The sequence below is a fragment of the Pituophis catenifer genome, unplaced genomic scaffold (assembly GCF_029215685.1).
Source record: "Pituophis catenifer annectens isolate HBS135680 unplaced genomic scaffold, rPitCat1.0.hap2 SCAF_2, whole genome shotgun sequence".
Taxonomy (NCBI): Eukaryota; Metazoa; Chordata; class Lepidosauria; order Squamata; family Colubridae; genus Pituophis; species Pituophis catenifer.
Genome location: NW_027256882.1, coordinates 128,752,153 through 128,766,144, shown reverse-complemented (window position 1 = coordinate 128,766,144; position 13,992 = coordinate 128,752,153). Strand labels below are relative to the sequence as shown.

At 37.3% G+C, this 13,992-nt stretch overlaps 1 protein-coding gene across 2 annotated transcripts in view; it reads left to right on the top strand.

The window, feature by feature from the left end:
* GLP2R (glucagon like peptide 2 receptor) overlaps nucleotides 1-13,992 on the top strand; it is a 36,263-nt gene that overhangs the window by 3,692 nt on the left and 18,579 nt on the right. For both annotated transcript variants that reach the window (XM_070934589.1, XM_070934588.1), the window contains exons 2-3: nucleotides 9,894-9,984; nucleotides 12,979-13,083. In XM_070934589.1, the coding sequence (XP_070790690.1) occupies nucleotides 9,894-9,984; nucleotides 12,979-13,083 (196 nt within the window). The remainder of the gene's footprint in view (nucleotides 1-9,893; nucleotides 9,985-12,978; nucleotides 13,084-13,992) is intronic.

Genomic DNA, 13,992 nt, shown 5'->3' with positions numbered 1-13,992 from the left:
GTTGGAACAAACAAAAGACCAGTTCAAGCTGTTTGAACAATTTTGAGCTACCCGAAATTCCAGTGATAAAATTGACTAAAGGAATATTCCTAGCCTTGTTGCTACTCTTTTAGAAAGACAGTATTACTGTCAGCAGTTGTAATATTCTATTTATATTCTACTTTATTTCTAGGCACTCAAAATGCCTTACGTGGGGATCTTTCTTTATTTTATCTCCACAAAAACAACCTGGGTATACAACCTGAATCCAAAGTCATTGACTATGTTTTCATGATCAAGTATGGTCATGAATCTGGGTTTCCGTGATCCTAGACCAATGTCTTAACCTCTGCAACATAGCAGCTCTTTAGTTCCTGGGAATCTAGTGATCATGCTCTCTCATTGGGATTTAGTCATTATTTATTGACTCCCATCCAGACCCGTGATCAATACCTGCACAAGCTCATTTAATTCTTACATGCTTTGGGTCAAACTCTAGTCTGAATGATATGTTATGGATGATGTTCAGAGAGCAGAGACCAGACTAGGCTCACTCCGTTGGAAGTATTTGCTCTTATCTTTTATATTTCAGGGTGAGCATAAAAGGCTTGGAAAACAGTAATCTATATTTAACTGGGAATTAAATGGTGGGAATTTGTCATCCAACAGCACTAGTCCAGCTATAGCCATTGCGAGTGGGGTAAGACTAAGTTTAATTGTATCTTAGCAATACTGTTTATTTTGACACATTGGAATGTACTGAATTCTAGCTGTTCTCCCTTTGCACATCCACTAAGAATTTTAGTTAAGTAGGCATTAAAGGAATCAGGAGTGTCCACAGTGTGAGTGGGTCAAAATTACAAGATTGCAAGATTGGTGTTACAACTGAAGATCCACCCCTCCCTCTTTTTTTTTTTTTTTTGGTGCATGCACCCTTTAAGGAGCCCTGAAAACCGAAAAATATGATGGCACAAATAGGTGATGACATGGTTGGCTAAAGTTGAAAAAACAGCTTGGGTGATTCAACATAATATAGTTCAATAATGCATAGGTCTGTATGTTGGGTGAACACAGCCCAAGAAAGGTGCATGGAGGCAGAATAGAACTTTCAATCTGCATTGTTTGGATTATTAAGGTAGACTTGTATACATTTGCAAAGGTTTGCATACTGTGTCTTCCCCCGTTCAGTGGAGCAACAGGCTCCCAGCAGTTGCCTGTGGCCCCATGAAAGGATTCATGCAAAAAGGTTCATAGTTAGTCCATAACCTTGAATTGGTAAAGCTTAATGAGTGTAGGCTGTGGGATGGGTGTAAAAGTCTCTGCATGAAGTTCAAAGTTGGGGAATCTTGAAAAGAGAGGAAGGAAGGCTGTATGGTTATTCTATTTAATTGTTTTACTCAATTGCATCTATTAATCTTAGTAAAGTTGAAAAGTTTACTTTTCTTGATATTTTTGTTTGCGATTCCGATGGTCTTTGTTTGTCTAATACAGAAACAATCTTAAGTCAAACTTGGCATATTGTTCCAGAATGCAATCTGGAAATTCTTCTGAAACTTATGGTTTATGGCTGAGCTGGAAGATGAGATCGCCACACTTTTCTCTCCCTGCCATTCCATCCCCATCCTCAGGGAACAAGAGGCGAATTCAGCAACATGGTGGCTGAGTCAACATAGCCATAGTTGGCCATAGCTTATGGAATTAACTCAGTTTGCTGGGACTGAATCATAAACCACCCACCCAGATTAGACTTGAATAACATCTTTGGCTACATGATGATAGTATCTTCTGGTTCAGTCTGCTGTATAAATAGAGCCTCTTAAAGATATTAGGTTCAGTAATTTTAATTTTTTTCCTCGATTGAGCAGGAAAAAGAACTAAAAACCCACACTTCTATGCTGGTTTTCTGCTCTGAACTGAAACTACCACTGTTACATTTTGGAAAAAAAAAATCAAAACCCATTGGTGAAGGGGAAAAAAACTACAAATGACTGATGAACATGACAGCATGTGCAAATAAGATGCGGTCCATGACTAACAGCACTTTTTGTTTTCCTTTCAAGGTCCCCACTGTTTATTTTAAAGCCAAGTTGTGCCTTAAGTTAACTGCAGTTTTTTGAAAACACACACGCACAGCAATGCACATGCATAACTTCCATTCCTCTAAGATAAGGTTCATTGACCAACAAAACTCTAGTAATTGCTTACATTGGGAAGGACGAACGGAAAGAGTAGGAAGAACCCAAGTGATTCCAGCCTCTAGAGGAGGATTCCTTTCTCACGGCTCATGTAAATAATTATGTACCATCGCCTACATAACTGCTGTTAATGAACAATGGACCCATCCTTTGGACTGACCCCATTTACCATCTTCAACTAATAATAAGTTGGATTGATAAATTGCCAGAATAGATGCAGAAGAGACTGGAATCCTTTGACTGGAGACATGTTTCTGCCTCCTTCATCTGCCTCAGATGGGATGTCAGAAAAATGAACATAAATAGCAGCAAAGCTAGAAACAGTTGGTCAAAGGGGTTAGAAGTTCATGACAGCAAGCTTGGAGAATGTTTGCATGGGGGAAAATGGGAAAGAGACTTGAATTGTTGTAATTGAGTCGCTAAGTCATGCCCAACTCTTCGTGAGCCCATGGACCATAGCACTCCAGGCTTCTCTGTCTTCCACTGTGTCCTGGAGTTTGCTGAAATTCTTGTTCATTGCATTCATGGCCCTATCTAACCATCTCATCCTCGGCCATCCACTTCTCCTTTTGCCCTCAATCTCTACCAACCTCAGGGTCTTTTCCAATTAGCCTTCTCTTCTCATTTGGTGGCCAAAGTATTTGAACTTCAGCTTCAGTATCTATCCTTCCAAAGAACAGCAATTCTCATGAAAAATTTCACAGCCAGTTCAGGAACAGAGATTTCTGTCTTGCTGAAGCAAAGGCAGGCATTTGCTCATATTTCTTGCCAGCATATGGGATTTTGGCCAAGGTGCTAACAACTCACACGATGGCAAGGGCATTAACTCAGCCAAGTGACAAATGGCTCTTCTCTGGAATGGTTTTCTGTATGAGCAGTCACTAAAGACAGTTTAGAAGCTTTGGCTTCTGTTCCAAAGGCTGACTTGAAAACTTGGGTCCCTGTCAAGGAACAACCAATCTTCCATTTTTGGTTAATATAATATGGACATTTCTGTGTATAATTCTAGCTCCTATATTGATATTGTGAAGTAATTCCAATGATGTATGAAATCAAATTGATGAACATGTCTGTTTTTAATGGCAGATCAAAACCATTCTGTTCTTCCAGGCTTTGAAAGATTCTAATTTTTGTCCCTAACAGTACACTTTATGGTACTTTAAATTTTTGGAGTCGTGTATTTTTATGCAGGATTGATGTCATATTTGGTTTTTATTCTAATTTCATTATCTTTTAATGATACTCTTTAAATAACATTACAAATGTCTACAACCATCTGTTAAAATAAATAGCAGTGTAATCCAGAACCTGATGAAAGAGAAATCTTAATTAACAGAAAAGTACCATGTTGAGAAGAGGCTTTAATGTTGATATCTTCCTGCCAACTTGAAAATTTTGACTACTTCTCAAAATGGTCAGTTTGTGACATCCCCCAATGGCCTGCTTGTAAATGGTCAGTTTTCTCAATAAAAGGAAAGAAGAAGTGGAGTCTGTCAGAAATCTGGGTTGGTCCTTTTAAATTTATTCATAAATTATCTCAATTTAAGCAGTGAGCAGTGAACTGGCCAAGTTTGTATATGATACCCAATTATACAGATTGATGGTAAAAACAAGATAAAATTGTGAAGTGCTTGAGAAGAGTTTCTTTAAACTGGGTGAATTTAGTTGAGTAGTCAAATAGTAAATTCAATTCAAGTTTAAAGTAATGCACACTGGAGTAAAAATACCTATTTCACATATATACTCCTGAGATCAGAGATGTCTGTAACAAATCAAGAAGCTCTTGGGCTCATCTCAATGTGCAAAAAAAAAGGCAAATTCTGTGCTGGAGATCATTAGGAACAGCAATAAAAATTAAATAGCTAACACTGCAATGCCCTCTCTCTCTCTCTCTCTCTCTCTCTCTCTCTCTCTCTCTCTCTCTCTCTCTCTCTCTCTCTCTCTCTCTGAGAGCGAGCGAGCAAGACATCTACATTTGGATATAATGAAGCTGGAAAACTACATAGGGGGCTCAAATACCTTCCTTATGAGAGAAGGGACAAATATGGAATACATTTGAAACTTAATGGTGACTGAGAAATACGATCAAGATGTAGAAAATCACTCAAAGCATAGAGGAAGTACGCAGAAAACTTTTCTCTGCATCTCAAAGTGGGCCAAAGGTCCTCCAAAAAACCGATTGGAATGAAATTTAGAACTGTCAGAAGAAAGTATTTCTTTACATAGCATATAATTAATTTGTGGAAATAATTGTCACCGTACATGGTGATTGCCACTTACAGTACACGAATGGTTTTAAAAGGAGGTTGGGTAAATTCATGGAAGACGATTCTATCAATGGCTGATAGTCTTGATATTTAGTATCACTTTAGTACCACTTAGTTGTGGACAACCGGCCATCAAATACCTTTTTCAGGGGGGAATATTAGGGGGTCTCCATCTCTTATATTTAGGTATACTAGAGGCATGTAGTTGACCAGTCTGAAACATATTTTTTTTAACTAGAATTGACTTTGGCCTGATCGACAAGTTTGTTTGTTTGTTTGTTGGAAGAGTCCTTCTCTATGATGTTGTTTGTCTGACTTGGTATGAAGCCCTTTGATACTGCATGCACCTAGTTCATGCAGGGAAGTTATTGATGAACGATGGAACAAGAAATTGGTATTGCCACAGTTTTTGTCACAGAGCTTGATGTTTATTAGGCTGGCCTTAGGCTATTTAGCTGGCTCCAGGGCCTAAGAGAGGACCCCAAATCTTCCTTTTCCCACTCTAGTATTTTAGCTGCTAACACTATGCTATCTGGAGGATTCTTACCTATTTAACACAGAATAGTAGATGCCTGAAGTAGATATTGACCTTTAACCAGATGTTTCATTTTTACCCAGTAAAATTGGACAAAATATCTTAGGAGAAAGCCATAAGTGTTAAATCAATTTATTACACTGGAATGTAGATATCTCTTAATTAACTTTTTACTAAAATGTATTTCCTTATCAGGTTACATCTCAGACACTAGTCTGTAATCCAAGTAGTGACCATTTGTCCATATGCCATTGTTTAAAACCAAAGGTTCTAGCAGGCAGACTCAAACAGCAAACAACACAGATGGAGGAGTTCGACCAAAAGCATCACTCATCACATCTGCAAAATCGCTACTGTCACAAACCACAGATTATATATTATGTTATAAATAGCCAGTTTCCATTCTTTCTATTAAGTGGGCCTTCTATATTTATATCACACCATGATTTAATCACTTTCCATGTCAACAGCACAAACAGTGAAGTAGCAAAAATAAGTATGGCCCCTCAAATCAATCTATTTGATGTTACGCTTCATTCTGTTTTAAAATTAGGGCCTCCGTTCATGTATCCATTGATAGTCATGTCGACTTTTCAGATTTTTCAGACTTAAGTCAGTTTAAATATATAATAGATTCTCATCCTGGAAATGCCAATGTTGGGGGCAGGTGGGTTTGTTATTACTGTTTTTCTAGATGAGTTTAGCTTTTGGACACAAGTACATTTTTAATCTGGTGTTCTCTACACATGGAAGGTCTCCTGCTTGAGAGCGGGGTTGGACTAGATGACCTATAATGTTCCTTTCAACTCTGTTAATCTGTTAAACCCATAACTTTTATGAGTTTAACCTTGTGAAATTGATACCTATTTAAATATACATCATTTCACTCACTGCCCAGGAGAGCATTCATATTACCTTAGTTCAGGGTTTCCTGAATTTTTTTTTTTATTATTGCCACCCTAAAGAGCCTTTTCCTAATTACCTCAATGAAATTTGAATATCATAGACATGCTATATATCTGTTTATGTATTTTACAGTATCTATATCTATCAGTGGTGAAATCCATTTTTTTATTACCGGTTCTATGGGCGTGGCTTGGTGGGCGTGGTGTGGCTTGGTGGGCATGGCAGGGAAAAAGTACTGCAAAATCTCCATTTCCACCCCACTTCAGGGGAAGGATACTGCAAAATCCCCATTCCCACTCCACTCCTGGGGGAAGGATACTGCAAAATCCCCATTCCCACCCCACTCTGGGGCCAGCCAGAGGTGGCATTTGCCGGTTCTCTGAACTGCTCAAAATTTCTGCTACCAGTTCTCCAGAACCTGTTAGAACCTGCTGGATTTCACCCCTGATATCTATGCTTTATATGATGACAGCTATCAAGTCTATGCCAAATCTTACATTCATACATTTTCTCCATGTTGATACGTCTCTAATTTGGTCCTTAAGATCTTCCAAGAGTCCATTATTGCCAGGATAACTGAATCCACCAAGTTGCTGCTAGACATCTTCTTTTTCTCTTTCTTTCTTCCTTTCTCATTAGTACCTTTTCCGGAGAGTTAGGTCTCCTGACATAATGTGTCCAAAGTAGGATAATTTAAGGCTGGTTATTTGTGCCTTGAGTGAGAAACTGTGGGTTGATTGTTTTTGATGATCCATTTGTTTATTTTCCTGGATGTCTACATGTATTCTCAGGAGTCTTCTCCAACTTCAAAGTTCAAAGGCACCAATACTCTTCCTATCTTGCTTCTTCAAAGTCCAGCTTTCATTTCCATAGAATGTCAGAGGGACTATTATGGTTTGTACTATTCTGATCTTTATAGCTATAGACACATTACAGCATCTAAAATATTTTTTCCAAGAACTTCATGTCAGTTTACTAAGCTAATCTCCAACATGTTTCTTACTTGTTACTTTACTATTGAATTTTATACATACTTACTTTTTTATGCAATGAAGGAAAAGAAAAACTAAATAGGATGTTTAATTTAAAAGTTAAACATTAACTTTATAACTGTGTTTGCTGGATAACTTTAAACGTTTTTTATTTAGTTATATAAATTGTAATGTATCAAATTATATATACAAATTAGGATTTTATGTAAGTACATAATAGTTATAACAATGTACCGGTAATCAATTTTTTAAAAAAATCATTCAACAAAAGTAAAACAATTGAAAAAGTAAATGGATTTTTAAGGAATATTTTTTGTCAACTTTTAACATTTGCTTGATATGAGAAAGAAACATTTAAATTAAGCAGTTTGCAAAGGAAAATTACATACTTAAGGATGATTCAATGGGATTCCTCAGCTTGATGGGTTTTAACTAAAAGTTCAGTGTTTGGTATGATGTTAGTAAATTTAATTCTAACATCTCCTCTTGAACATACATCAATTCTGTATCTTTCCTTTGTTAATATATTATTTATTCAACTACTTTCAACTGTACAAGATGTTGAAAAAGAGAAGCACTTTTGCCATTTCAAACCACCATAAACAACAATTACAAGGAAGCCCATATAAGCCAATAGGCGTGGACAGACTATTTGCAATATAACTTCGAGATTGAGCAATCAAGTGAAAGTTCTCCGATCACACATCTTATCATCTTCCCTCAGTCTTCATGCCTCCCGGTTTCGGGTCGACGTTCAGGACTCAGGACCCCGGACAGCACCCCGGAGTCCAGGGAGCTGGTTGAATTTTAAAGAAGATTCGGGTTAATGTCAGGGTTCCAAGTAACACTCCAAATGAAAGAAGACTCCGAGGCTTGAAGTTCCTCAAAGTTCCATTTTATTAGAGATGTCATATTGGCACATCTGAGAAAACCCAAATCTGAAAGCTTCCAGATTTTCCCCATCCAAAAGCACCCACATGTATATCACATGGTCCAATCAAAGCACCGTCCCAACTGGAGATGCCTCCCAGTCACAGCCCTCCAGGTGCAGGGCAAGATGTCCTTGATTCTCTGAGAAAGGAATGTTATTATGACTACATATCACCCATGCTCCATACAATCCCTTCTCCCAGTTTCCCACAACAGTAAATATGGGCAGGTCTGAAGTCCCAATGCAAAAGATGGCTTCCAGGCCTGACACATCTATTAGCTGTAGTTTTGCAGTGCTGATCTTGCATATGTTACCTTTCATGAACTCAGTGTCAATGCTGCTCATGTGATACCCAAGAAAACCCAACAAAAGGAATTAAATACTAAGAAATAAGGTTTTATTGGGAAGGATTGAGCTTTGGAGGGCCACAAACCATTATAATATTGAAGATGTTTTTGCTAACTATATTTTAACTACCTGTATATTTTTGCTGTAGTATGTTGTGGTTTAGGTAGGATTCTCTGCCTAATTTCTAGTTTTCTTTGTACCCATGGAGTCATCTCATCACATTGTATAAATACAAGTAGTGGAATATATTTTAGTTACAGGTTTTTTTTTAAAGTAATTATAGCCTATTTCTCTCTGAAAGGATTCTAGGTGGCATACATCAGCAAAAAGTAAGCCTAAATAAATAAACCAATAAATCAGAACATCAAAATAAAAATTAAAAATCATTAAACTGCAAGGTGGCCCCCTAGAGTCAATTGGTGGGGTCTGAAAGCACATCTGGAAATAAGACTATTTTAACCTATTTCTGAAACTGCAGCAAGTTGCACATTCTTCTGGGACAGAAAAGTCCATAAAGTGAGGACTGTTGGAGCAAAGGTTTGTCTTCTCAGCCTTACAATGCAGACTTTGCTAGGGAAGGGAAATTTCCACAGGCCCTCTCTGGATAACCAGACTGGAATTTGATCAATACAGGCAATTCTCATTTAATATCCACTCATTTATTATGAGTTGCAATAGCACAATGAGAGACACTTACGACTGGTCCTCATAGTTGTGGCTGTCACATGATTCTATGGTCATATGATTGCAATTCAGGTATTCAGCAATTGACTTGCAATTATCATGTTGCAGCATCCTGGAGTCATGTGATCAGCACTGCCAGTTTCTTACAAACAAAGGGGAAGCCTGCGGGAGGTCACAAATATGATTACATGACAGTGGGATGCATGTCTCTGTGAGATTCAACTAATGATGGCAAATGGAACTGCTAGGTCTGTTGTCATAATCACCATGACACATTGCTTTATCACCACACGCCTTAGCATCAGAAATCTTGTCCGAAACCATAGGTAAACAAGGAGTACCTATAAAATAAGTGACGAATGTGCACAATGTTTTCTCCTTGTTTCAGAGACCACTTGTCTCTGTAAATTCTATTTTCTGGGCAGGAAGTATGCTTTCAAGTCCTGCTTGTGAGCTTCTCAGAAATATCCAGTTGACCACAGAACAAAACAAGAAGCAAGTTTGTCACCCCAGCTCTCATTGACAATGTGCAACAAGTCCTTTGAAGAAAGGTTGGGATGAAATGACATTGCTGGTATATCAAAGAGTATCAGAGGAAAATACAGAGGGAGCAGCAGAAGTTTAATCTCTTCAACTGCCTGACCAATGGTATTGACAATGTGTCATCTCAAATAGCATTGGACAGCAGAGAGAGGCATGCTTGAAGTGCCCACATACTGAGGACACTGGCCTATTTAAGCCTAGCCTCTCTACTTTAGCTGTCTCAGACTGTCACATTGTAACATTCTGCTTCATGTCAGATGTTAAAAGTCAGCCATTTTGCTAAGCTGCCATAGAGTTTAATGGGATATGAAAAGCTTACAGTATGTGTCAACAATCCAGCAGATGGCAATTAACACGTCCTGCTTGCTTCATTGTTCAAAGGTTGCAGGGGTAAATCTTTTCATAATAGCAGAGTGGACAACTGAAGGTTGTGGTTGTGGGTATTCAAAACTTCATTTAACAGGCAATTGGCAGGATCCTGTCATAGGCTAAATATGTTTTCTTTACTTACAGGTCAAAGGAAATTTTGAGCTAACCAAAGCTAAATGGCTTGAGTATAAAGATGAATGTTTGAAGAGACTACAAGAATCTAGAATTAGCATGGGTAAGGCAGAAATCCATCTTCCACCCTCTACCACCAGCCGCATGAAGATAAGAGCTCTTACATGTATGCACCATGTTCCATTGGGGTCCACACATTGAGGCAGTACACTTCAAAAGTCCATCAGCTGGGCCAGGGCTCCAGAGCAAAAGTAGAAAAGACAGATTTGTTGTTGTTTTCCTCTTCACCTGCATAGTGAGCGATGCCCTCTTGCTGGAAACATCGACTTTGACATCTTCTGGTGTCTCAGATGTCTTTCCCGTCTTGTAGGAAAGCAATTGTAAAACCTGTGGCCATTGCCCCATTGCTTCCTAGCTACTTTCAGAGATACTGTAGGTTTGTTATTTTGGGCGAGCGTACATTTTTCTTTGTTTTTTCTCCTCACTGTCCAAAGTACATGTGGTGAAAAAAGAACAAGAGGGGGTGGGACTTTTATATTGGCTAGACTGAAAAATATGACTTCAGTAACAGAGTGGTCAATGCCTGGAATGCACTACCTGACTCTGTAGTTTCTTCCCCAAACCCCCCCAAACTTTAACCTTAAACTGTCTACTGTTGACCTCACCCCATTCCTAAGAGGTCTGTAAGGGCCGTGCATAAGTGCACCAGCGTGCCCCTATCCCTGCCCTAATATTCCTTTTTACTTACTCTTTTCATGTATTCAAATTATGTTTATACTTTTACCTGCTTGACAAATAAATGTATGATTATGATTATGATAACAATTCCAGGCTGATTCCTCTCTTAACTCTGCCCTCAGGTTCTGCTTCTTCTTCTGCTACACTTTGTTATTCATCTGTTTTACTTCTCCAGTCCATTTTTTTACAGAGTTTTAAATCCTTCTGACTTCTTATTTCATAATTTCCTTCATCTTTATAAATATTTCATCCCAACTCATTTTGAAAGCTTAGTATCAATTAACTTAGTTTCAATTAAGCTTGAGTTTTGTTTATAAAAGAAAATCCATAATTATTTTAGATGGAGATTAAATGAAATGTTATTATAAAAAGGAGCAATAGTGAAGAACTGTAAAAAGAAAGTAAAATATTTTTTGAAACTAATTTTAAATGAAGGCATTGTTTTAAGAATGGCTTGGATGCAAGTAAAGCTTTTACTAGAGGCTATTTTATACAACATAATGCTGAATTTAAGAAGAACTGATAGATAATCAGTAGTACAGTGGACTAAAGCACTGTTATTAACATCTGCTGCTTGCAATTACTGCAAGTTCAAATATCACCAGGCTCAAGGTTGACTCAGTCTTCCATCCTTTCAAAGGTAGGTGAAATGAGGACCCAGATTGTGGGGGCAATAAACTGACTTTGTATAAATATACAAAAGTATGAAGGCTATTGCTTAACGCATTGTAAGCCACCCTGAGTCTCTGGAGAAGGGCGGCATATAAATTAAAGCAAAAAAAAAAAAAAGATAATAGTCCTAATAAAATGGGAAAATAAGTCAGCCTACTTAATTAAAAAATTCCAGCTATCTGGAAAAAGTCTAATGCTGAGAAAGAGAAGGAAAGAGAGGAAGAGGATGACGGGGCAGCAAGGTGGATGGATTTAATTACAGTGACTATGAGTGCAACTTTGAAAGACCTGAAAGACCAAAGATAGGGCTAGATTGTCATGGAGAACATTTATCTGTTTATCTATGACTGTAACTTTGTTGCTTGTATGTATCCTTACGATTTATATTGATAATTTCCTGATTGCTTATTTGTACCCTTGACTATCATTAAGTGTTGCACCTTATGATTCTTGATGAATGTATCTTTTCTTTTATGTACACCGAGAGCATGTGCACCAAGACAAATTCCTTGTGTGTCCAATCACACTTGGCCAATAAAGAATTCTATTCTATTCTATTCTATTCTATTCTATTCTATTCTATTCTATTCTATTCTATTCTATTCTATTCTATTCTATTCTATTCTATTCTATTCTGTTGCTAGGAATAAAAAATGAGCTATTGTTGCTTTCATGTTTTCATCAGAAATTGCTGCTTTCATGTTTTCATCAGAAATTACTGATTTCTCTCTTAGTTTCCTTTTACTCATCTTTATATCCTATTGACATATAACATGAAGTTCTGACCTGGCCAAGATGATAATTAGCTGAAATATTATTTGTCTGCCTTACCTAAATGTTGGTTGTTACTCATTTTTAAACTTTCTGACTAACCTTTTGGCCTCCTGAGAACAATTTGAATTACTTTCTGTGGTTTACCATATTGTACTTGCTTTTAGTATGTGGCTAAAGAAATTCTGAAAGTGAAAACAGCAAAAAGTGCATATATAGAGAGAGATGGGGGGAGGGGGAAGGGAGGGAGAGAGGGAGGCAGGGAGGGAGGTATGGGTTTTTTTACATGTAACATTCAAGATGTATATAATTTTTTTAAAAAGGATAAAGAAAAGACAAAGAGAGGAAAAGTAAAGCCCCTCCCCCTGGAAATTTACTTTATATTTACACTTCCATGCCTTTTAAATTTATCTGTCATGGTTTCGATCTGACAGTTTATATTTATTTTGATTGGTCTTGATATTGTTAGTTTAATCAGCTGAGTGTCCTAAACGAAATTACCATTTCTATCTACCTGGAATCTCAGCCAACCATGTTGGTTTGCAATATGGTGCAATGTTAGTGTTAAAAACACCTTATCACTAAGTTTGTGATAAAGAAATAAAAAGTGAGATGGCTTCATTTAAAAATTGGCTTGGTCTCAACAATATCTGTTTGGTTTATGAAAGAAAAATAAGTTGGAAACTGGTGCTCTTAATATACTACTTATGGTCAGCATGTAAACCTATTTTCAGAAACTGTTGTAGCTTGGTTACAAAAAGTAAATTTATGTTCACACTAAGTAACAAATATGCAAAGTTATATATTACTAACATAATTACTGTAGAGCTTAGTTTAGAGATATTGCATTCCTTGTTGATCTATTTCTTGTAACATTTAGTTAACTTTCAAATGTATTCTCTTTCCTTCTTCACAGGAATATATTGTAATGGAAGTTTTGATCAGTTTGCTTGCTGGCCTCATTCGCCACCAGGAAATGTCTCCGTTGCTTGTCCATCTTATTTACCGTGGCTTAAAAATGGTAATGCAAACTTGGAAACTGCTAAATTGTAATACACTATATAATTTTCCTTCCCTTTTGGAGTTTTATGTTGGGTACACCATGACCTAAAATGAAATTCTTCTGTGCTAATAGTATCTGGTAGCTTTTGGAAAATTAACTAAATTACAATCTAATTCTGCTTTCATCAGTACAGAGTATAGCAATTATAAAAGTAGTGGTATTAAAATCTGGAACTTGATTACCTTCCTACATTTGCAACAGTCCCTAAAACTGAACATCTAAGCCTGGGAGGGGGCACCTTTGACTTTCCAGATGTCCTGAACTACAGTTCCCATCATCTTTTACCACTTGCTAGCAAAATTGGGTGCAGTTCAACAGTCTTTGGAAGTACTGTACCCATAACTGTTGCAACAGGAGTGATTGTGTCATTTCTTAGATGGTGTAAAGATATGGTATGGCATTCTACTACGTCTATGCCAGTGCAAAGTTCTTTCTATGCAGAACCAGTAGTTCTGTGTGCTTAACATGGCAAATCTGGAGTGATTTTCTTAGGATATTAGCTAATGCTTAATATAACGAAATTAGAAGACATCCCAACCCCCCAGAAGCAGAATACAAGATTGATATATTCACATTTTTATTTCTAGCCAAAGGGAACATAAGTAGCAGAGCTAGAAAGAATTCTGTTGGCTAAATGAAAGATCGGTTGACTGTGTTTATATAAGCATGATCATCACAAAATGATTGTGACAGTAACTGATGGAAAGAAACAACATGAAACAATCTAAAAATCATGGAAAATGGGCAGGGGGGAAGTTTTCATATATCTTCAAATATAATTGTTTTTGGCGAGAACTGTTCATGATCAGCTGTGCTTAGGACACAGATATATTTGAAGGAAGTATGGATGCCTTAAATTTCCCATGG